The following is a 22,206-nucleotide window of genomic DNA, read 5'->3' as shown; positions in this document are numbered from 1 at the left end:
CTCCATATGTCCCCTTTCCACATGGCCAGGGGTGAGCCGAAGACCTGGTATGGGGTACCCTCACTTGCAGCAGAACATTTGGAAGAGGTGATGAAGAAGCTGACACCTGAGCTCTTTGATAGCCAGCCTGACCTCCTGCACCAACTTGTCACCCTCATGAATCCCAATACCCTCATGTCCCATGGTGTGCCGGTGAGTGCTCAGGAAACAAGGACAAGGGGTAGGAATGGTGTAGCCATGTCCTTTGTGGTGGTGGTGGTGGTCATCTGGAATCTACCTGTGCTTCTTTCTCATTCCTCTTATCTTTATTCAACAACTCTAATAGAGACTTCACATAGCAATAGTTAGATACATGATGTGATGGTGAGCGCTCTGGGCCATGTGTTTGAGGGCAACACCTCAGGATGGTTCTTTTCACGTCTGTATGACAGCCAGTAGGAGAGGGAAGTGGCAGAAGGACAGAGCAAGACGCACGTCATTTCCATTCATCTCCTGTTAGTCACAGCTTAGTCACATGGCCATGTCTAGTTACAAGGAAGACTGGAAAATGTGGTTCTTACTCCAGATGGTCATGTACCAGTTAGAAATTCATATTGTTGTGAAAGAGGGTGAGAATGAATATTGGGGGGCAACTAGCAGTCTCTGACATGTTCCATATAGTAGCCCTTTTGGGAGCAATGGGTAGGTCTTTTTACTTATTTAACAGGTCAAAAGTTCTGTGGTGGTAATTATTTTGCAATATATAAGTGTGTCAGGTCAACGTGTTGTACACCTTAAACTTGTAGGGTATTATACATCAGCTATATCTCAGTAAAGCTGGAGGAGAAGTAACCTCTAAAAAAAGTGCCAATGTCAACATTTAAAATAAAGTTGAACCCAGAGTCCTAGACTGAACCTATCCTCCTCCTCTGTGGACTTCTCTCCCACACTATAAAATGTTTTGCTGGGTATACAATCTGGCTTGCCTATAAGAAACTTTCAAGCATTAGCATCAGCCAGGCATTAGCATCAGCCAGTTTTCTGGTGTAGATCTTAAAACAGCCTGATCAACAGTCCTGTAGGGTCAGTAATTGGTACATCATCCACCTGTACTTTGAGTCTTATTCTGTGCTACTCCTCCTCCCCACTCCCTTCAACCCCCCCCCCGCCCCCACCCACCAACACCTTGGCTGCCCTGCCACTTGGTCTAATGCATAGGATGTGGTAAGCGGTCAGTACATATTGAATTAATGTCTCCTTGAGATCCCCGAGCACCTGTACAGTAGAGCTTTGGACTAGGTCAGTGGTTCTCACCCATATTGTTTCTTGCCTTCACCTTGTTTTGATATACTACATACCCTGTAGTATTTTTTTATTAGCTACTTTAGTGATACTTAACCAAGCCTTGAGGGATCTAGGGAATTAGTGGAAGTGTATCCTACAACAGTTCAGGCAGCCTTCTTCCACTTGAGGTGGCAGAGTGGTTGGGGGATGGCAGGTATCCTTTTCCGTCACTGCCTCACCCCATTTAAGAATTACTGGACTCAAGAGGTAGAGATGATCAAGGGCCCTTCCAGTTCAGCTCTTCGTAAGTAGACACTGGGTCTCACTTCCTCACAGTCCATTCTTCCTGACACATAGCACAGCATTAGTCCTTGCCTACAGTGCCAAGGAAAATTATGAGTAGAAGAGTATTCTCCTTAAAGATTTAGACAGCCAAGACACACACACACACACACACACACACACACACACACACACACACACACACACGTGTGTGTGTGTGTGTGTGTGTAACTAATCCTTAACTCTTTTTAAGAAAAATTTATTACAGATTTTTAAACATGTGCTCTTTGCTTCCAGCTCCACAGCATTTGTCCTGCTCATGGCTCACCAGCTTCTCTGGCCAGCTGCTGCTTCACCCCACCCCCACCCTGCCCCTCCTATAGGTGGTTCCCAGCATCTCCAGACTCTTTGGACTTGGCAGTGTCCCCTCAATCCAAGGCATCTGATTTTCATATTCTCATGCTGGCAGCCTGCAGTTTAGCCAGCTGAAGCTCCCCCAGGATCTATCTTTAGCCCACCCCCTCCCCCCTTCCCCTTTGGCAGAAGAAAACCATTTCTTTTTATAGCTATATAGTGTAAGTTTTATTTTCATTATAAAAGAAACCTGCCCCCTTTCCAGAAAATGGAAATATAGTGATCATCTCTATTTCCTCCATATTTTGTTATGTTTCCCATCTGTTATTTTTCTATGTAAATTTTGATATAACAATCAGTGTATGGGTTTTATAATCTCATTTTAAGTTTAATGATCTAGAACGACACTGTCCAGTTGGGTAGCCACTAGCCACATGTAGCTGCTGAGCACTTGAAACATGGCTAGTCCAATCTGAAATGTGCTGAAAGTATAAAACATGTGTCGGATGTCAAGACTTAGTATGAAAATACCTTACTGATATTTTTGTATACCACTTACACACTGAAATGCTGATATTGTGGATCTATTAAATAGAATACTCTGAAGTTATTAATTTTACTTGTTTCTTTTTACTTTTTTAACGTGGTACTAGAGAATTTAAAAGTACATATGTGGCTGGTATATTTCTGTTGGACAGTGCTGGGCTAGAATGACTGTTGCTTTCTTACTATGAGCTGCTTATAACCATCTTTTTAAACAAATTTTTTTTATTGCAGTATAATTTATATACCTTAAAATTTACCCATTTTAAGTGTACACAGTTCAGTGAATTTACACAGTTGTGCCATCACCACAATCCAGTTTTAGAACATTTGTCACCCCAAAAAGATCCCTCATGCCCTTTTGCAGTCACTCTCCATTCCAACCCCTAGTCCCAGGCAACCACTAATCTGCCTTCTGTCACTAGAGATTTGCCTTTTCTAGACAGTTCTTATAAATGGAATAATATGTGGTCTTTTGCATCCAGCTGCTTTTACTTAGCATAATGTTTTTGAGGTTCATCCATGTTGTAGCATGTGTCAGAACCTCATTTCTATTTATGGTAGAATAATATTCCATTGTATGAATGTACCACATTTTGTTTATCCATTCACCACTTGATGGATATTTGGGTCATTTTTAACAGCTGCAGAATGTGAGGAGAGCCTTTTTAAATAACTACATAGGACATGGTAAAGTAACATTGCCAAAGTGAGGGTGCAGGTTGAGATAAGAGTCAGGAGCATTAAGTTCTATTTCTGGCTCTGCTACTTGAAGCTTCTCTGGGACTCAGTTTTCACATCTATAGAATCAAGGCTGGGTTTAGGTCATTCAGCAAGTACTACTGCTAGAACTCCCTGTGTGTACAATACAAGGCCTCTGGCCAGCACCTTGAAGACAAATAAACCAGTCCCTACCTTCAGGTATGTGCAGTTGAGTGGACAACAGAGGTGAGTAAACAAGTGGAATAAATGTTAGAGATGCTTCAGAAGAACAACAGACTGTGTCATTAGGAAGAGGGGGTCAGGAAAGCATTTGTAGAAGGAGTGATCCTTGAGGGAAGAGTAACAGTGGCTTCAGTCATGTGGACATGGAGTTTCAAGTAAGGGGTTCTCAGCAGGGGTATTGCTGGTCAGATTTGCATTTTTTGGAAGATAATTCTAGTGCTTGGTAATGGGGGCCAGTACAATAATCCAGGTAAGAAATGCTGTTGCATCTTTGAAAAGAAAATGTATTGGAGGTGGGAGCTGATGCATGACCTGGATAAATGCGGAGATGTATTCATGAATGGGAAATTTCAGTGTCATGAGGATGTTAATTCTCCCCGTTAATCTAGAATCCTAGCAGATTGTTTTGAAGGGTGTAAACATTTTAGGCTCTTGATATATATCAGTAATAATATCTTAGTTTTAGTTATTGGTCCCATTACCAGCCTTGCACCTATTTCACTGTGTGTTCATCAGCATTGAATATTCATCTTAATATTCATCTCAAAAAACCTTGTGAGGCTTCTCCTAAAGATGGCAAACTAACACATGGCTGCTTCCATTCCTTGCTGAAACTCCACTAAAATGGCACAAAGGGCTTTTTTTTTAAGGTAAAAAATTATTAAAATGGAGAAAAGAGAGAGATCAAAATTCTTGAAACTAGAAAACAGATAAGAAAACTGAAACTTAAGCCAGTATTGAAACATCTCAGAACCAAGCAACCTGATATATAGCTCAGAATCCCCCCCCAAGGTTCAGTAGTCAGTGGCACCAGAAATTCTGGGAGGAAAGAAGAATGGGGTGAAAATAAGGATTCATTCACGTCTATAAGAAGCTGTGAGATCCCCTGCCATGCTGGGCAGCTGGAAATGTGACCCTCCCTCACTAAAACAGAAGACTGGAGATTTACTTTTGAAGAGGTTAAAATAAAATAACTCTGGACTGAGGTCTTCTAGGTACAGTTGAGGATGGAGATAAAGTGAAAATAGTAGGATTCATCATTGTATGAATGATGGATGCTGAGGTTCCCAATCTTCCTTCACTTGGTTCTCAGAACTAGCAGCCAGATGTTTTTCTTTCAGGCAAAAAAAAAAAAAAAAAAAAAAAAAAAGTTTTCCCTGGAGAATCTTGAGTGACGAAAAGAAAGACCTACAGTTTCCCAAACTAAATGGCTCAGCCACATCACCCTACAGCAACAGTTGACAGACTTCATCTGTATACTCAGAACTTCCATTCAGCTTTTCCATTTTTTACTCTTAAAAAAGTAGACAGCCACAGATTAACAGACAACTGAGGAAACTCTAGAAAACAGAACCAAACAACCACAAAAAAGCAACCTGTATAAACAGAGGTTAGGCAGGGAGAGAAGTAAACTTCAAAAAGAAAAGAGATGGGGTGCTAGGTGGCTCATTCGGTTGAGCATCCATCTTCAGCTCAGGTCAGCTCAGGTTAATGGATTCAAGCCCTACATCGGGCTCTGTGCTGACAGCTCAGAGCCTGGAGCCTGTTTCAGATTCTGTCTCCCTCTCTCCCTGACCCTCTCCTGCTTATGCGCTCACTTGCTCACTCTCTCTGAAAAATAAACATTAAAAGAACTTGAAAAGGGAAGGAAATCTCACTAAGATCTTCAGAGATGAGCATATATTGCAAACAAATAAGAACAGGATACTCTAAAAAGAACATCCTGAGAACAAAAAAGAGCTCTTGGAAATTAAAATTGTGATAGCAAAAGTGGAAGAAAAAGGTTTAGAGGATAAATAGTTAAGGAAGTCTCAGAAAATAGAATAAACAGTAAAGATGGGAAATGGTAACGAAAGTTGAGAAAAGGTAGAGAATTTGTTCAGAAGGTTCTATATTCAAATAATGAGTTCTGAAAAGAGCAGAGATGAAAACAAATCATTAATGAAATCATTCAAGAAAATTTTCCTGAACTAAAAGACCCAAGCTTTCAGAATTGAAGGGCCTACCCAGTACATGAATGAAAATAGATCTACACCAAGTATATCTGGTAAAATTTTTATATCAAACACTTGGACCAGAAAAAATCCTACAAGCTCTCTCAGAGAGAAAAGAGGTTTAATTCAGAGCACTAGAAATCAGTATGGCTTCAGACTTTTCAAAAGCATCACTAGAATCTAGAAGACTAGAGCCATGCCTTTGAAATGGTTTTCAATTTAGAATTCTATATGGTCAAATTATGCAGTATGAGAGTAGAATAGAAACATTTTCAAAAAAAAAGTTGTTCCCACTGTTTCCTAGGCAGCTATTGGAGGATGTGCTCAAGTACAGCAAAAGAATACACCAAGAGGGGCGCCTGGGTGGCTCAGTCGGTTAAGCATCCGACTTCAGCTCAGGTCACGATCTCGCGGTCCGTGAGTTCGAGCCCTGCGTCGGGCTCTGGGCTGATGGCTCAGAGCCTGGAGCCTGCTTCCGATTCTGTGTCTCCCTCTCTCTCTGCCCCTTCCCTGTTCATGCTCTGTCTCTCTCCCAAAAATAAATAAACGTTAAAAAAAAAAAAATTAAAAAAAAAAAAAGAATACACCAAGAAAGAGGAAGACCTGGGATCTAGGAAACAGGAGATCATCATGGCAGAGTGACAGTCCAGGGAGTATAGTGTAGCTGGTTCAGGTTGGAACAGATCATAAGGCTCTGCAACAGAAAACTGATAGGCAAGAAAGGTGAAAGGTGAAACGGATGAAAACTGATAGGTGAGAAGAGGGTTGGACACTTGTCTAAAAGGTTGGGATTGAATTACTAATACATGCACGGGAAACTAAGCAAACTGAGAAATAATAGGTGGCTATTTTCAGTATAGTCGAGAGGCATGTTATTTAGGGTTGTTAAAGAGAATGCCAAAATAGAAGAGGTGAAAGTGATTGGCTTTCACCAATAGAAGAGGCGAGGTGGGGGGGGCAGAGACAGAGAATCCCAAGCAGGCTCTGCACTGTCTGCACAGAGCTCGATGCGGGGCTCGAACCCACAAACCACGAGATTGTGACCTGAACTGAAATCAAGAGTCAGATGCTTAACCAACTGAGCCACCCAGGCACCCCAGGGCCTGCTGATTTTAAAACAAATCTTGTATTTTTAAATTTTGATTTTTAAAACAAATCTTGATTTTTAAACAAATCTTTAAAACAAATCCCATGGCTCTGGGAACTGCATATATGACTGATAAAAATAATTATTAATGAAAAAGGCTTAGCCAGCTTAATGAAAAGTGAGATTTTAAATTTTTATAAAAATTACTAGGAAAGTTGAAATACTTTGGTACGTACATTTCCTACTTTTGACTCCGATCTTCCTGTTGGCTGCCAACATAAGTCACAACTTTGAGAGCAGAGGCCAGTGGTCGGTCCTTTTGGAATTGGATCTGGAACTCTGTTGTCACACTGTTTCCTCAGGCTCTCCTTTGTCTCCTTAAGAACCCTGCACTTAAATCAGGTTTCCTGGCCTTTTTCTTCTTCAGGTTGTCCGTACAAACCAGTGTGCAGGAGAATTTGTCATTACCTTCCCTCGTGCTTACCACAGTGGCTTCAACCAAGGCTACAACTTTGCGGAGGCTGTCAACTTTTGCACTGCTGACTGGGTGAGTGGAGTGTGGTGGGTTGGCAGGGAGAAGCAGGAGGGATGTGGGGAAGCTGAGGCACCATGGCCTTCAGACTTGGCCACACTCAACGGTGAATCTGTCCACAGTTGCCAGCTGGGCGCCAATGCATTGAGCACTACCGCCGGCTCCGAAGATACTGCGTCTTCTCCCATGAGGAGCTCATCTGTAAGATGGCTGCCTGCCCAGAGAAGCTGGACCTGAATCTGGCCGCAGCTGTGCATAAGGAGATGTTCATCATGGTGCAGGAGGAACGGCGTCTACGAAAGGCCCTGCTTGAAAAGGTAGGGTGGAGGTGAGAGTGCCCTGAATCAGGCACCCTAGCCCGGCAGAAGTGGGGGAAGAAAGAAGTAGATGTAGCCTTTAGTCTTGGAGTGTAGTAAAAAGAACTAGATGCATCTGGATTAGAAATCCCTTTCCGTTCTCTGCTCTGCCATTTATCAACAGCTGTGAGCAAGTTAATTTACTTGCAGAGTGTCAGTATCCATCTCTGAAAAATGGGGATTATAACGTTTATCTTTTTGGATAGTTGAGTAGATTAAAGATTATGTTTGTTAAGTAACTGACCCGCAACACGTCCTGGTGTTATCGCTGTTTGTCATTATTTAAATAACCCGACCGGACAGCCTGGCATATGAAACCCCCACTGCTGATTAGCTGGGTGACCTGTTCAGGTTGCATAACCTCTCATAGTCTCACTTCCCTACTCTGGAAAATGGGACTAAATACCACATTTGCAAGGGAGTTGTAAAGCTTTAGTAAGGTCATTTATTTATGTCAAAGTATCTATTATTATGCTTGCAACGTAGCAGCTGCTGTTGTTGGTAATAGTAACACATGAAGGAAATGATTGAAATATGGAACATTTTTTAGCAAATGACATTTTATTGCATTCAGATGGTTCAGTAGCCCAAACTAGGGTGATACTACCAAATACAAAGGCGGTCCTCCTTTAGTAGATTTCTCGTAAGCCTGTGGTCAGCTGTGTTTGTAGACCAGTGGGACTGCTACTCTTGTAGCTCAGCTGCCTTCTTAAAGCTCCACACTTGCCCAACTAGGGAATTGACTTAGAGTCCTACATAATATTACAAGGGAATGCTGGTCCTGAGGGATCCCTTGCTGCCCATTTAGGGTAATCCTTTCTTATTTTAAAGCTCATTTATAATTTCCTATGAGCATGGGCTGTAAGGAGAATTGCAGCTGTGGTGATGTTGGAAGTCTGTGGTGTTAGTTGGTAAGCCCCTGGGCTTTTCCAGGCATCATTCTCTTTCTCTGTTCAGTGCAGTTATTAAATGATGACCCTGAGGTTGTACCAGACTACAAGAAGGAGCCACAGCAAGGTGGGAAGACAAGGTGTTCTCATCCTGACCCTGAGAATTCGTTATACTTGGTCCTTACTGTAGAGAAAGGTTCTCGACCCCCTAGTCTTAAAAATCTGTAAAAGACTATGTGTGTGTATTTGAGCACTTTTATGGGGAGAGGGCTCGTACCTTGTATCCAATTCTCAGAGGAGCCTATGATCCAAAAATACCTAGGAGCTTCATCCTTAGAGCATTCTCTGGCTTTATAGTCAAAATAGACTGTCATCAGATTCTTACTTTGGGCAGGTTACAGACCCTCTGAGACATAGTTTCCTCCTCAGTAAAATGGGATAGGCCTGTGAGAATAGGTATCCTTAATCTGAAAATTAAGGTTAATAATAGTAAATATTTATTGAGCACTTACTCTTTTTTTTTTCTTTTCTACGGTTACCATGCTGTACATGGTACAGGAAGTGTGTGTCCTCGACCAATATCTCCCCATTTCCCCTACTCCAAACCACTATTCTACTCTGTGTCTATGAATTTGGCTTTTTTAGATTCCACACATAAGTGATATCCTATAGTATTTGTTTTTTTCTTTGTCTGACATACTTGACTTAGTATAATGTTCACCAGGCTCATCCATGTCTTACAAATGCCAGGATTTCCTTCTTTCTCATGGCTGGATAATATTACATTGTATGTATATATCACATCTTTCTGATCTGTTCGGCCACTGATGAACTCTTACGTTGTTTCCATAGCTTGGCTGTTGTGAATAATGCTGCAGTGATCATGGGAGTGCAGATATCTCTTTGAGATTCTTATTTCCTTTGGGTATATTTCCAGGATTGAGATTGCTAGATCATAGGGTAGTTCTATTTTTAATTTTTTGAAGAACCTCCATACTATTTTCCAAGTAGCTGAGTCAGTTTACATTCCCACTAACAGTGTGCAAGGTTCCCTTTTTTCCACATCCATGCCAACACTTACCTCTTTTGGTAATAGCCATTCTGACAGGTGTAAGGTGATATCACATTGTGGTTTTGATTTGTACTTCCCTGATGGTAGTCCTGTTGAGCATATATTCATGTACCTCTTGGCCATTTGTATCTCTTTGGAAAAGTATCTGTTCAGGTTCTCTGCCCATGGTTTGTTTTTTTTTTTTTTTTTTTTTTTTTTTTCAATTTTTTTTTTTTTATTTATTTTTGAGACAGAGAGGGACAGAGCATGAGCAGGGAAGGGGCAGAGAGAGAGGGAGACACAGAATGTGAAGCAGGCTCCAGGCTCTGAGCTGTCAGCACAGAGCCCGACACGGGGCTCAAACTCACGAACTATGAGATCATGACCTGAGCCGAGTCAGATGCTTAACCGACAGAGCCACCCAGGCGCCCCACTGCCCATGTTTTTTTAAATCACATTGTTTGTGGGGTTTTTTTTTGCTATTGAGTTGGATGAGTTCCTTATATGTTTTGGATATTAATCCTTTATCAAACAGATGATTTACAAATACTTTCTCCCATTACATAGGTTGCCTTTTCATTTTGTTGATGATTTCTTCTGCTGTGCAGATGCTGTTATAGTAGTCCCACTTACGTATTTTTGCTTTTCTTGCTTGTGCTTAGGTGTCCTATCTAAGAAGTTATTGCCAGGACCAATGTCAAGGAACTTTATCACTATGTTCTCTTTTAGGAATTTTACGGTTTTAGGCATTACATTTAAGTCTTTAATCAATTTCAAGTTAATTTTCACGAGTGGTAGAAGGGTCCAAATTCATCTGTATGTGTTTACTCAGTTTTCCCACTGTCATTTATTGAAGAGACTGTCCTTTCACTATTGAGTATTCTTGGCTCTCTTATCAAATGTTAATTGGCTTTATTTATTTTGGGGTTTATTTCGGGGCTTCTGTTCCATTTGTGTGTCTATTTTTATGCAAGTACCATACTGTTTTAATTATTATAGCTTTGTAGTATAGTTCAAAGTCAGGAAGTATGATGCGTCCAGTTTTGTTCTTTCTCAAGATTGTTTTGGCTGTTAAGGATATTTTATGGTTCCACTTCTTCTAAGCGTTAAGATACTTTTCTAAGTCTTAGTCACTGCACCTTTGTTAATCTTCGTAACAGTACAGTGAGGATGGTGCCATTATCTCCAACTTCTAAGACGACGAAACAGAAATCCAGAGAGATTTAAGTAATTTACTCAACATCACACAACTAATAAGAGGCAGAGCGAGATTTGTAACATACAATGGACTCATATTTTATGCAGAGGTTAGATGTTAGAGTCAATATAGAACAAAAACTGTTAGTCCAAATTTCCCTTTAGAAATCCCTAAAATTGCCCATAAGGTACAGCATTGTGTTGTCTTTCGGTTACTTCAGCCTAGCTGGGTTTTCGTCAATTTTTGGAACAGATGGCTTTTTCTTCATCTGAGTGACAGATGAAGTCATTGGCACAGGTTTGGAAACCATGTTGTTGAAAAAAAAAATTGTATCTTTAGACACTGGACACAAGCACAGAGTCTTATTTCTGTGAGTTATATGTGTGCATGCGGCGTGTCCTGCCTGTTAAGCTGCCAGCACGGTGTCTGGAACACTGGGTGCCAAGGGACTGGAAGCCAGCATCGTTTCCCTTGCACATAGCCTTTCTCTCAGCCGCTCCTGCACGTTGCCACCTCTCTGGTGCTTTGATCCACCACCTCACCTCCTTTCACCCATAAAGGCCCTCTCTGCTGATCTGAATCCTACCCAATTTTTCTTCCTCTCAGCCCTCACTGATCTTGCCCTGGTTCATCTGATTCCTCCAGTTTTGAGAGTTTGAACTTCACAGAGGCAGTATGTTCTAGGAGTTTGCTCTCCACAGCTCTTAGCACAGATTGTGGAGTCTAGGTTGAGGCTCGGTTGTGGCAGCGATGGGGGCATTTCTGCAACTCTGTTCTGGTTCTGTATGACGTGTGTGGGTTGAATTGCCCCCAGGGCATCACGGAAGCTGAGCGAGAGGCTTTCGAGCTACTCCCAGATGACGAGCGCCAATGCATCAAGTGCAAGACCACATGCTTCCTGTCAGCTCTGGCCTGCTACGACTGCCCGGACGGCCTTGTCTGCCTTTCCCACATCAATGACCTCTGCAAGTGCTCCAGTAGCCGGCAGTACCTGCGGTGAGCCAAGGACCTATTGTGAAGGAAGTGGGCTGAGGAGGGGGATACAGAGCTGGGCCAGATGTGCTTCCCTGCTGTCTTCGTCCAGGTATCGATACACCTTGGATGAGCTCCCTGCTATGCTGCATAAACTGAAGGTTCGGGCCGAGTCCTTTGACACCTGGGCCAACAAAGTTCGAGTGGCCCTGGAGGTGGAGGATGGGCGGAAGCGCAGTGAGTGATGGGGGGACGGAGGGACTCCACAGGCAAGTTCTCTTCCCTTTTCTTCTGTACCTCCCCACCCCCTTCTCTGCCTTTACTCAATACTGCCTACTCCTTGCTGCTCTCATTCTCTCTCCAGGCCTTGAAGAGCTGAGGGCACTAGAGTCTGAGGCCCGTGAACGGAGGTTTCCTAACAGTGAGCTGCTGCAGCAACTGAAGAACTGCCTGAGTGAGGCAGAGGCCTGCGTGTCCCGGGCTCTGGGACTAGTCAGCGGCCAGGAAGCCGGGTATGACAATGGGACGTGTGGGGTTCAGGTAGCCTGCTGAGGAGCCAGCACCTAGAAGGAGTGGGCTCTGAATGCCACTGGGCAGATGACAGCAGGAAGCTGACAAGCACTACAGCACAAGGTGGCCTAAGAGGTGTTGGGAGGGCAGGGAGATCAGGCAACTAGGATGGAGAAGAGTGCCTCAGTGCTAAGAAAGCTAGAAATGGTCCTTTTTATCAGTACCTGGAGATGTCAGACAGGCTGAGGGATTTTGTGGCCAGAGAGGAGTTGTGGAAGGTTTAGGGACAAGGAAAGGACACAGAAGAATAAACCTGATCAGAGAATTCGCAGTAGAGGATGAGCTAAAAAGTTCAGCCTTTGTTACTATCATTTAGTTTCTCGGCTTCCCCCCCCCACCCAACATATCCTATATTCCCCCCTTCCAATTCTTTGCTCTCATCATATGAATGTGCTTATATCTTAAAACCCTCCTCCCTCTGATCTGGCTAGTTGGGGGCACTGAAGTGCGAGAGATCCAGGTGGGCAAGCGTGAGAAAAGGCATTGGGTCTGAGTGCAGAGATGGAGGGAGGGGACTGGGTTTGGACCTGAAATCCCACATGTGAAACTCCATAGCCCCCACAGGGTGGCTGGTCTACAGATGACCCTGGCTGAGCTCCGGGCATTTCTGGACCAGATGAACAACCTTCCTTGTGCCATGCACCAGATTGGGGATGTCAAGGTGAGGAGGAGTGCACTCAGAGTGCTGATAAGGATTCAGGGGGATTGGGAGACCCGAGCAGCAGGCTACTCTTGGCTTCCTTCAAAAGCATCAAGTGTTTGGGCAAGATAGGATGCACTTATGAGAATAACAGGATATAGGAGGCAAAGGGGGTTTCAGGGCCAGGTGGCAAGGGGTAAGTACAGGATATGGAGTCAAGGGAATGTGTCCTGGCGGAAGTGGAAGAGGATAAAGGACCAAGGATGTTTGTGGGCCTAGAAAGCTGAGTCAAGTTCAGGGAGGTAGAGGAGAGGTGGGATGAAGAAGGCAGTGACACCAGCGTGAGCATAGGGGTTTGTGAGAAGGCCAAGTGTAGCAAGTGTGTTCTGGGCCAAGGGTCTCCTGGTGCTAAACATCAGAATCCTCTGGGGACTTTCGCAAAGCACAGACTCTTGACCAAACCCTATTAAGAATCTCTATGGGTGGGGCCCAGGCATCTGCATTTTAATAAATTCCTCAGAGCATTCTACCAGGTAGTGAGTATTAGGAACTGTTGTCTTAGGGTGTGGGACAGGAAGAGAGTGCAGCCCCTGTTAGGTGCTTTTCCCAAATACTGGAGGGTAAGAAGGTAGGTGGGGCAAAGGTATTTGGCCGTGGCACCTCAAAGTGTGCCCAGCTGAGGAGTTTCTTCTTCATCTGTGTCCCGGTAGGGTATTCTGGAACAGGTGGAGGCCTACCAGGCTGAGGCCCGTGAGGCCCTGGCCTCGCTGCCCTCCAGTCCAGGGCTACTGCAGTCCCTGTTGGAGAGGGGGCAGCTGCTAGGGGTGGAGGTGCCCGAGGCCCAGCAGCTCCAGCGGCAGGTGGAACAGGCACGATGGCTGGATGAGGTGAAGCGCACGCTGGCCCCCTCAGCCCGGAGGGGCACCCTGGCTGTCATGCGGGGACTTTTGGTTGCGGGTGCTAGCGTAGCCCCTAGCCCTGCTGTGGACAAAGCCCGGGCTGAGCTGCAGGAGCTGCTGACCATTGCTGAACGCTGGGAGGAGAAAGCCCACCTCTGCCTGGAGGCCAGGTAGGTCCAGCCTCCTCCCCTCCCTGCTCTACCCTAACCGTCAAAGTTTAGTGGAGAAGCCAGAAATGATTCCCATGGGTGGCCTTGGGTACCAGACTCTGTCACTGGTGTATTGACTTTCTTCCCCTTTTTTCTTCCCTAGCTTATCTTTTAAAACTCCATATATACATAGAGGCAGAGATAGGCTAATGGGGAAGCAGAGATGGACAGATACAGAGACGTATAGTGGCACCAGCTCCACGGGCTGACGTGGGCACGCATGTGCGAGCACAAGTACTAACAGGCAGGTGGATGGATATCCATAGAAAGAAGCCACACACAGGGCAGTCTGACGAACTGGAGTGCCAGATTAATCTTTCCAGTTGTGTAGGCAGTGTGAACAGGATGACAGACTGGTGGGCCAAGCAGAGGCATGAAGGCTGTGGCAGAAGTCGGGTGGGTGCATGCGGTCTGGAGCAAACAGGGACCAGCAGCCCCCTGTAGGCAGAGTACTAGCAGGTAGGCCCACATGGCAGCTCCAGGGTCCCATGCCGATATATCTGACGGTCAAGCAGATCACCCTACACTGAGGCCTCTTTTTTCCCTACCTTCAGGCAGAAGCATCCACCAGCCACACTCGAGGCCATAATCCATGAGGCAGAAAACATCCCTGTTCACCTGCCCAACATCCAGGCTCTCAAGGAGGCTCTTGCTAAGGCCCGGGCCTGGATTGCTGATGTGGATGAGATCCAAGTGAGGACCCTGTTGCCCCCTGAACCTCCACCCCAGGCCTTCAGTCCAGCCAGGAGAGCTGGCATACACTGGGTTGCGCTGGGTTGGGTGGGCTAGAGAAGTGAGCGCGGTACATGGAGTGGAGGCAAAATGGTCTTGGTGTGGTGAGCAGCATGAAGAGGGATTGCAGGGCCAGCCTGAGGGCAGAGAGGTTGTAGAAAGGGTGAGAATGGTAGGGGCAGGGAGGGTGGGAGAGGCAGGCCACAAGAGGATGATTAGTCTGACAGTCACTGGCACTGACTGGTATCTGGGGACAAGCCAGTGGATGTAGGAGCTACAGGAGTGCTTCCCGTGGGATGATCCCTGGTTTGTTCTACCCGAAGACTACCAGTTCAATTCCTCCTCCCAGCTCAGGGCTGGGCAGAGTAGTACCATCGGTAGATGTTGGCAAGTTGACTGGAGCTTTCTCTTGTCCCTGTCCCAGAATGGTGACCACTACCCCTGCTTGGATGACTTAGAGGGCCTGGTGGCCGTGGGCCGGGACCTACCTGTGGGCTTGGAGGAGCTGAGACAGCTAGAGCTGCAGGTACTGACGGCACACTCCTGGAGGGAGAAGGCATCCAAGACCTTCCTCAAGAGGAATTCCTGCTACACGCTGCTGGAGGTAAGGCCCGGACCCTGACCCGCACCATCTCCTGCCTCTGGCCCGGCTGTTGGGAGATGGCTCATGTGACGATGTGGGGGTTTGGAAGCCCTGGCAGTGGGAGGTAGGAAAAGCCTAGTCATCCCTGCTCTGTATGCCTGCCTTAGGTGCTCTGCCCGTGTGCAGACGCCGGCTCAGACAGCACCAAGCGCAGCCGGTGGATGGAGAAGGAGCTGGGGTTGTACAAATCTGACACGGAGCTGCTGGGACTGTCTGCACAGGACCTCAGGGACCCAGGCTCTGTGGTAAGGAGCTGGGGCCCTGTTTGGGAGAAGAGCCTGGTGGTGATAGGTGTCTGAATGGGGCGACCATGGCCAGACCGCTTGCTCCTGGGGCCTCACTTCTCCTGGTTTGGGAGTAGGGTGTTAATGGCGTCAGAGAAGGGAAGGGCTGGGCCGCTGACCTCCTCTCCCGCTGTCCTGGGCCTGCCAGATCGTGGCCTTCAAGGAGGGGGAACAGAAGGAGAAGGAGGGTATCCTGCAGCTGCGTCGCACCAACTCCGCCAAGCCCAGTCCACTGGCATCATCGACCACAGCTTCCTCTGCAACCTCCGTCTGTGTGTGTGGGCAGGTGCCGGCCGGGGTGGGAGCTCTGCAGTGTGACCTGTGTCAGGACTGGTTCCATGGGCGATGTGTATCGGTACCCCGCCTCCTCAGCTCCCCAAGGCCCAGTCCCACCTCGTCCCCGCTGCTGGCCTGGTGGGAGTGGGACACCAAATTCTTGTGTCCGCTGTGCATGCGCTCACGGCGCCCCCGCCTGGAGACCATCCTGGCACTGCTGGTAGCCCTGCAGAGACTGCCTGTGCGGCTGCCTGAGGGCGAGGCCCTGCAGTGTCTCACAGAGAGGGCCATCAGCTGGCAAGGCCGTGCCAGGCAGGCTTTGGCCTCTGAGGATGTGACTGCTCTGTTGGGACGGCTGGCCGAGCTTCGCCAGCGGCTGCAGGCTGAACCCAGGCCTGAGGAACCCCCTACCTACCCTTCAGCCCCTGCCTCTGACCCTCTCAGAGAAGGCAGTGGCAAGGATATGCCCAAGGTGAGCTGCCCAACCCAGCTCTTGCCCTCAAATTCCTGCCTCCTAGCCCCCGCCCCTATTTAGGCACCAGCCCTGTCCCTGCTCTCTGACTTCTGGCCTCTTTTGACCTGGCCTCCCTGCCCCATCTTACATTCTGTCCAGATCCCCAGACTGCTCCGTGTGCCACAGCCTTTGCTCTCCTCCTCCAGGAGGTGGAACGTCCCAAGTCTGGGGTTGGTGGGGAATAAGGGCCTGGTTTCACCAACCACTACCCATCCTTGCTCTTTGCAGGTCCAGGGGTTGCTGGAGAACGGAGACAGTATGACCAGTCCTGAGAAGGTAGCCCCCGGGGAGGGCTCAGGTAAGAGAGGTAGGTCTAGGTGTGGGTAGGCTGTTGGTTGGATATCCCCAGTGACCCCTGTGGTCCTCGGCTCTGTTTTAGTGGTGGGGATACAACCAGGAGCAGCCTCTAACCCAGCCTGTCCCCGCAACCCACCAGACCTGGAGCTGCTTTCCTCACTGTTGCCACAGTTGACTGGCCCTGTGTTGGAGCTGCCTGAGGCAACTCGGGCCCCTCTAGAGGAGCTTATGTTAGAAGGGGACCTGCTTGAGGTGACCCTGGATGAAAACCACAGCATTTGGCAGCTATTGCAGGCTGGGCAGCCTCCAGACATGGAGCGGATCCGCACACTTCTAGAGGTAAGGAGAGGGATGGACAGGGCCAGGAGGTCAGGCCAAGGAGGCAGGGAGCCCAGGCCTGACCACTGGCCCACACCTCTTTCTGCCTGTCTGATCACACAGCTGGAAAAGGCAGAGCGCCATGGGAGCCGGGCACGGGGCCGGGCGTTGGAGAGGCGGCGACGGCGGAAGGTGGATCGGGGTGGGGAGGGCGATGACCCAGCCCGAGAGGAGCTAGAGCCAAAGAGGGTACGGAGCTCAGGGCCAGAGGCTGAGGAGGCCCAGGAGGAGGAGGAGCTGGAGGAGGAGACTGGGGGTGAGGGCCCCCCCCAACCCCTGCCCACCACTGGCAGCCCCAGCACCCAGGAGAACCAGAATGGCTTGGAGCCGGCACTAGGGGCCACTTCAGGCCCCTCGGCCCCTTTCTCTACTCTGACTCCTAGGCTGCATGTGCCCTGCCCACAGCAGCCACCTCAGCAACAGTTGTGACAGTGGCTGAGCCTAGCACAGACCCCCAACAAAGACCCCCCCACCTTGGTCTCAAGGATCCTCTTTCTGACCATCAAGCCTGCTTCTTGGGAGGTGGGCAAGTAGGGGGGATGGCCACTGTCCCCCCAACTCCCCAGCCCACCCCTGAGTCCCTTGACTTTTATATTCTGACTCCAAGGTATTGTTCAGACCTCAGCTCCTGGGGGCTGGCCCCTGGAGTCCCCCTCCCTGGTAGCCTCTAACCAGCATTCCCAGACACCTGAGGCAGATAAACAGATGGGTGGGCAGGTGGGCAGGGGGGTGGCTGGGGCTGGGCCAGCACCATTCCAGAGACAAGGCCAGTGCGTACGCAAACTGGGGGAATCTCCTCTCCCTTCTCTCCCCAGTTCTGGCCCTGGCCAGGCCATGCTACACTAACCTCACCTCCCTCTCACTCTTTCTCCTCCCTCCCCTTTCCTACCTCTCTTCCCCCACCTTTACCTCCCCCTTCCCCCTTCCCCCTTCCCCCTTCCCCCTTCCCCCTTCCCCCTTCCCCCTTCCCCCTTCCCCCTTCCCCCTTCCCCCTTCCCCTGACTGTTCTACCCAGGAGGAGGAAACTTCACATAGCTGTGCTCACAGTTTTTTATTTTAAATGAATTTGGCTGGGGAGCTCCCCATGATCTGAAGAAAGCTTTTGGTGCTTGTCCTCACAACCACCTTGACCTTCTCTCCCTGTCCCATCCCATCTCCTTTCCTCCTCCTGGGTTCATGTTGTAATAAAAGAAGATTGTTGGTGTGTAATTAATTTGTTCAAAAAAAAAAAAAAAAAACTTGGTTCCAACTGAAGCCTATTTTAATTTTATTTTATTATTTTCCTCTTGTTAGAAATAAAACCCTTAGCAACATTTTTTGGAAACATGTTTCTGAAGTGTATTTCTCTTTGAAGGGGGAGAACAGTGCCTCCATCACCCGTCAGCGGCGGAGGAGCACTAGGGCTGAAGTCTGGGAGCTCTGGGTTCTGAAAACAAGTTCTACCGGGTTCTCCTTACCTGAGGGCAAGACGTCCTGAGTCTCCCCCTACCCCACCCCCCAAGCCATTTTCCCCCATCTCCCAACGGACGGCCTGCCACCTCATCTAAACTTCTGCCACGGCCTCCTCCAACTTCATGCCCTCCAGTCTGTCCTCCTCAAGCCCCCGAGGGGAATTTTGGTCTTGGCTTTATTGAGGTATAATTTCTACATCATAAAATTTACCTGCTTTAAATGTAAAACTCAGTGATTTAGAGGGATGTTTCTAAAGTACAGATGTGATCTTGTCACTCTTGCTGCTTAAAACCATCCATGATGCTTCATTGCCCTTAAGATCGAGGTTATATTTATAATCTCATTCTTTGTGGAATGCTTTCCTGTCTGACCCACCCATATGCCATGTTCAGGGATGCTTCCCTGATTTGTCTATACCCTAAAGGGTTTTTTTCTGCCCCTGTGAAATGGAGACTGAAGCTCAGATGTGTGGTCATTTGCAGCCCAAGTTCACTTTTACAGCTTTATTGTGATACAATTTACATATCATACGTTTACCCACTTAAAGTATACAGTACAATGGCTTTTAGTATATTCTAGTTGTGCAACCGTCATTGCAAAAGATTTTAGAATGTTTTCATCATTCCAAAATGAAATCACACTCCCCAGGCATCACCCTTCCCCTGCCCTCCTCCTCCTCCCCCCCCCCCCGCCCCCCCACCAGCCCCTCAACCCTAGGCCACCACTAATCTCTATGGATTTGCCTATTTTGGACATTTTATATAAATGGAATCATACAATTTGTGATCCTTTGTGACTGTGTTCTTTCGCTTAACGTAATGGTTTCAAGCTGAATTCGATTTTAAATGGAGTTGTTAATGGTGCCTTTATATTGGACAGATTTTTTTTTCCCCTTCCGGGCCCCAGAGTCTTGACAATGAGGGAAAATGAGGGTGTTGGACTAGATCGGGGGCCATCACTACTCTGCCTTTTCTCATTTGCTCCCTCACTGGGTTCATTTTGCTCCATTTCTCCTCCTTCCCAAGATTTCCAGTTGATGGGAACCTAGTGATGAGTGAGAAAGCCCACCATTTTCTGGCTGCTTTGATTGGTGGGAGGATCTGGCTAAGCCCTGCCTCTAGCCTTCTGGTCAAGAGGCACTGGGCTGTACAAGTTAAAGGGGAGGCAGGAGCCAATGAATACCCCTGTCCTGGGCCCAGTTCAACCCAGGCCCCAATCTAGGGGGAAAGGTTGGCCTTCTGTCTGCCCCCTTACTTGGAATGGATCATAAAAGGAGGGTTGGAGGAGACACCTTAGAGAAGAGACAGGCTTGAGTGCTACAAAAGGGACAGGAAGGGGCTCAGGCTCAGCACTTCACTCCCACTCCCCACTGCAAGGCAGTCTGCCTCCAGAAGTAACCCAACAGGTGGGGGAAAGGGTACCTATGACCTGCGGGCTAGCAAACTGCCGGCCCCAGTCTGGGGTCCTCCGGGGTATGGCCCAGCCCTCAGCAGTTTGCAGACAGCCTTTTCCATCGTGGCACTGCCCTGTGCCATTCCTCACGGCATGCATCCCATGAGCTCTGGAGAGGCCGCGGCTCTGATTATGCAAGACCCAGGTCAAACATGGCCTCTTCCAGAGAGCTTGCTCTAGTGGCACATATGTCCCTCTTGCCCAAGCACTCACCTAGAAAAGGAGGAGTCGGGGGTGGGTGGGGGACAGAGTGGGAGATGGGAAGAAAGGACCTGGGAAGAAGAGGGTATCTTCACCCTCGAAAGTCCTTTTTTATAGACCCTATTTGCTGCTGCTGCTGTTGCTGCTGCTGCTGCTGCATCCTCCCAGAGGTTGCCACATCATTCAGGATGGCTCCTGAGTCTGCAGGTGACAAGGATGAGAAGAGACATCACTTCCACTGAGGACTTAGCCCAACCACACACCTTTACCCCTCTAGTGCTTCCACTGTGCATTACCTGTTGTCTGAAACACTCTAGGATTAATGGGTCTGTCTCTCCCACCATCCTGGGAGCTCCTGGAGGGAAGGCAAGGCCCAGGCCTAAGTCCTCTATCCCCATTTCAAATCAGTCTGGGTTCAGAAGGAGGGAGACAGGAGCAGCATTTGGAGCCCCACTGCATAGGAACTCTATTCTCTTTGCACTGCATGAATCTCATTGGTAACAATGTTACCCTGTGGAAGTGGGGTCTGGGGTCCAGGACCATGGTCACTGGGGACATGAAGGAGCAGACACTGACCATACTTCTCAGAACTCCTGAAATTGTGGTGATTGGAGAAGAGGGATTTCGAGGCAGATAGGGCCCCTGCCCCTGGGGCACTCCTCAGAAAGGAAAGGGAGCAGTCTCCCTTGTGAGCCCCCTGCTGGGTGCCAGCTCCATGAGAGACATTTCACAAAGTGCCTGTCAGACATGCAGGAAGCAGAACCCTCGAAGAATAGGCCTTGTCTGGGCATATCAGACCTGCAGAGCTGGGATTCCCACCAAGTCTCTATGAACCTACTGCTCTGTGCTGAATGATAGAAGGGGTCCAAAGTAATCAGCCTGCACCCAGGAAATATTTCATTGTGGGGGCTCATCATTGATCTCTGCTGTTGGCAGGTGGGAACTCAGCAATGCTGAGCAACAGCCAGATTGGCCTTGGTAGGTAGAAGTCCTTACTGTTGAACTTGTACATAACCTTCATGCCTGCCTGTATTCATTATGTATTAACAAATTACTCCAAAAACTTAATGGCTTAAAACCATGACATTATCTCATGGTTCCTGTAGATCAGGAATCGGCACTACTTAGCTGGGTTTCAATTTTAGGGCCTCACAGGCTGCAGTCAAGGTGTCAGCCGAGGCTGCAGTCATCTCAAGGCTCAACTGGGGAAGGATCTGCTTCCAAGCCCACTCATGTGGGTGTTGGCAGGATTCAGTTCCTTGTGGGTTGTTGGACTGAGGGCCTCAGTTCCTCACTAGCTGTTGGAAGCTGCCCTCAGTTTCTTGTCATGTGGTCCTCTCCATAGGGCAGTTCACAACACGGCAGCTTGCTTCATCAGACCAGTCGAGATGAGACACAGAGAATTGCATGAGTGCAAGATGGAAGTCACTTTATGACCTAATCGCTGAAGTGACATCCCATCACTGTTGCAATATTATATCCATTAGGGGTAAGTCACTAGGTCCAAGCCACACTCGAGGGAAGGGGATTACATAAGGATGTGAATACCAGGAGGTGAAGATCATTGGTGCCATCTTGCAAACTGACTAGTTTATTCTCTGGCCCCCAATGATTTACGACTCTTGGTTTCAGCTCAGGTCATGATCTCACGTTTGTGAGATGGAGCCCTGTATCAGCCTCTGTGCTGACAGCGTGGGGCTTTCTTGGGATTCGTGCTCTCTCTGGCCCTCCTCCCCTTCTCTCTCCCCCCATCTCTCTCTCTCAAAATAAACTTATTTTAAAAAGTCAGAGAAAGACAAATACCATATGATCTCACTCATGTGGAACTTAAGAAACAAATGAGCAAAGAAAGACAAACCAAGAAAGAGACTCAACTATAGAGAACTGATGGTTACCAGAGGGGAGGTGGGTGAGGGGATGAAAAAAAAATAGAAAAGCTTGATCTTAACAAAACCAGATAAAGACATCACAAGAAAATTACAGACCAATCTCTCATGAATATAGATGCAAAAGTCCTCAACAAAATACTAGCAAACCAAACCCAAGAGCATATAAAAAGATTAGGGGCGCCTGGGTGGCTCAGTTGGTTAAGCGTCCAACTCTTGATTTTGGCTCAAGCCAGGATTTCACGGTTGTGAGATCAAGCCCCATGTTGGTCTCCTGCTTGAGAGTCTCTCCCTTTCTCTCTGCCC

At 47.7% G+C, this 22,206-nt stretch overlaps 1 protein-coding gene across 10 annotated transcripts in view; it reads left to right on the top strand.

Annotated features, from left to right (window-relative positions):
• The window catches only part of KDM5C (lysine demethylase 5C), a 32,504-nt gene extending 13,440 nt beyond the window's left edge, over nucleotides 1–19,064 (top strand). For 4 of the 10 annotated variants that reach the window (XM_042973814.1, XM_042973808.1, XM_042973807.1 and 1 more), the window contains 15 exons: nucleotides 30–192; nucleotides 6,896–7,015; nucleotides 7,123–7,317; nucleotides 11,310–11,491; nucleotides 11,580–11,704; nucleotides 11,832–11,979; nucleotides 12,593–12,698; nucleotides 13,388–13,746; nucleotides 14,340–14,478; nucleotides 14,942–15,121; nucleotides 15,268–15,405; nucleotides 15,593–16,192; nucleotides 16,463–16,532; nucleotides 16,614–16,870; nucleotides 16,973–17,831. In XM_042973814.1, coding sequence (XP_042829748.1) covers nucleotides 30–192; nucleotides 6,896–7,015; nucleotides 7,123–7,317; nucleotides 11,310–11,491; nucleotides 11,580–11,704; nucleotides 11,832–11,979; nucleotides 12,593–12,698; nucleotides 13,388–13,746; nucleotides 14,340–14,478; nucleotides 14,942–15,121; nucleotides 15,268–15,405; nucleotides 15,593–16,192; nucleotides 16,463–16,532; nucleotides 16,614–16,870; nucleotides 16,973–17,338 — 3,148 coding nt within the window. In that variant the 3' untranslated portion in view covers nucleotides 17,339–17,831. Of the gene's footprint in view, nucleotides 1–29; nucleotides 193–6,895; nucleotides 7,016–7,122; nucleotides 7,318–11,309; nucleotides 11,492–11,579; nucleotides 11,705–11,831; nucleotides 11,980–12,592; nucleotides 12,699–13,387; nucleotides 13,747–14,339; nucleotides 14,479–14,941; nucleotides 15,122–15,267; nucleotides 15,406–15,592; nucleotides 16,193–16,462; nucleotides 16,542–16,613; nucleotides 16,871–16,972; nucleotides 17,832–17,924 lie in introns of those variants that run through there. The other 6 variants (XM_042973811.1, XM_015541460.2, XM_042973810.1 and 3 more) reach the window with 4 other exon arrangements.
• Nucleotides 19,065–22,206: the final 3,142 nt, after the last annotated feature.

The sequence above is a fragment of the Panthera tigris genome, chromosome X, assembly GCF_018350195.1.
Source record: "Panthera tigris isolate Pti1 chromosome X, P.tigris_Pti1_mat1.1, whole genome shotgun sequence".
NCBI lineage: Eukaryota > Metazoa > Chordata > Mammalia > Carnivora > Felidae > Panthera > Panthera tigris.
The sequence above is the reverse complement of the archived record's forward strand: the minus strand, read 5'-3'. Positions and strand labels throughout refer to the sequence as shown.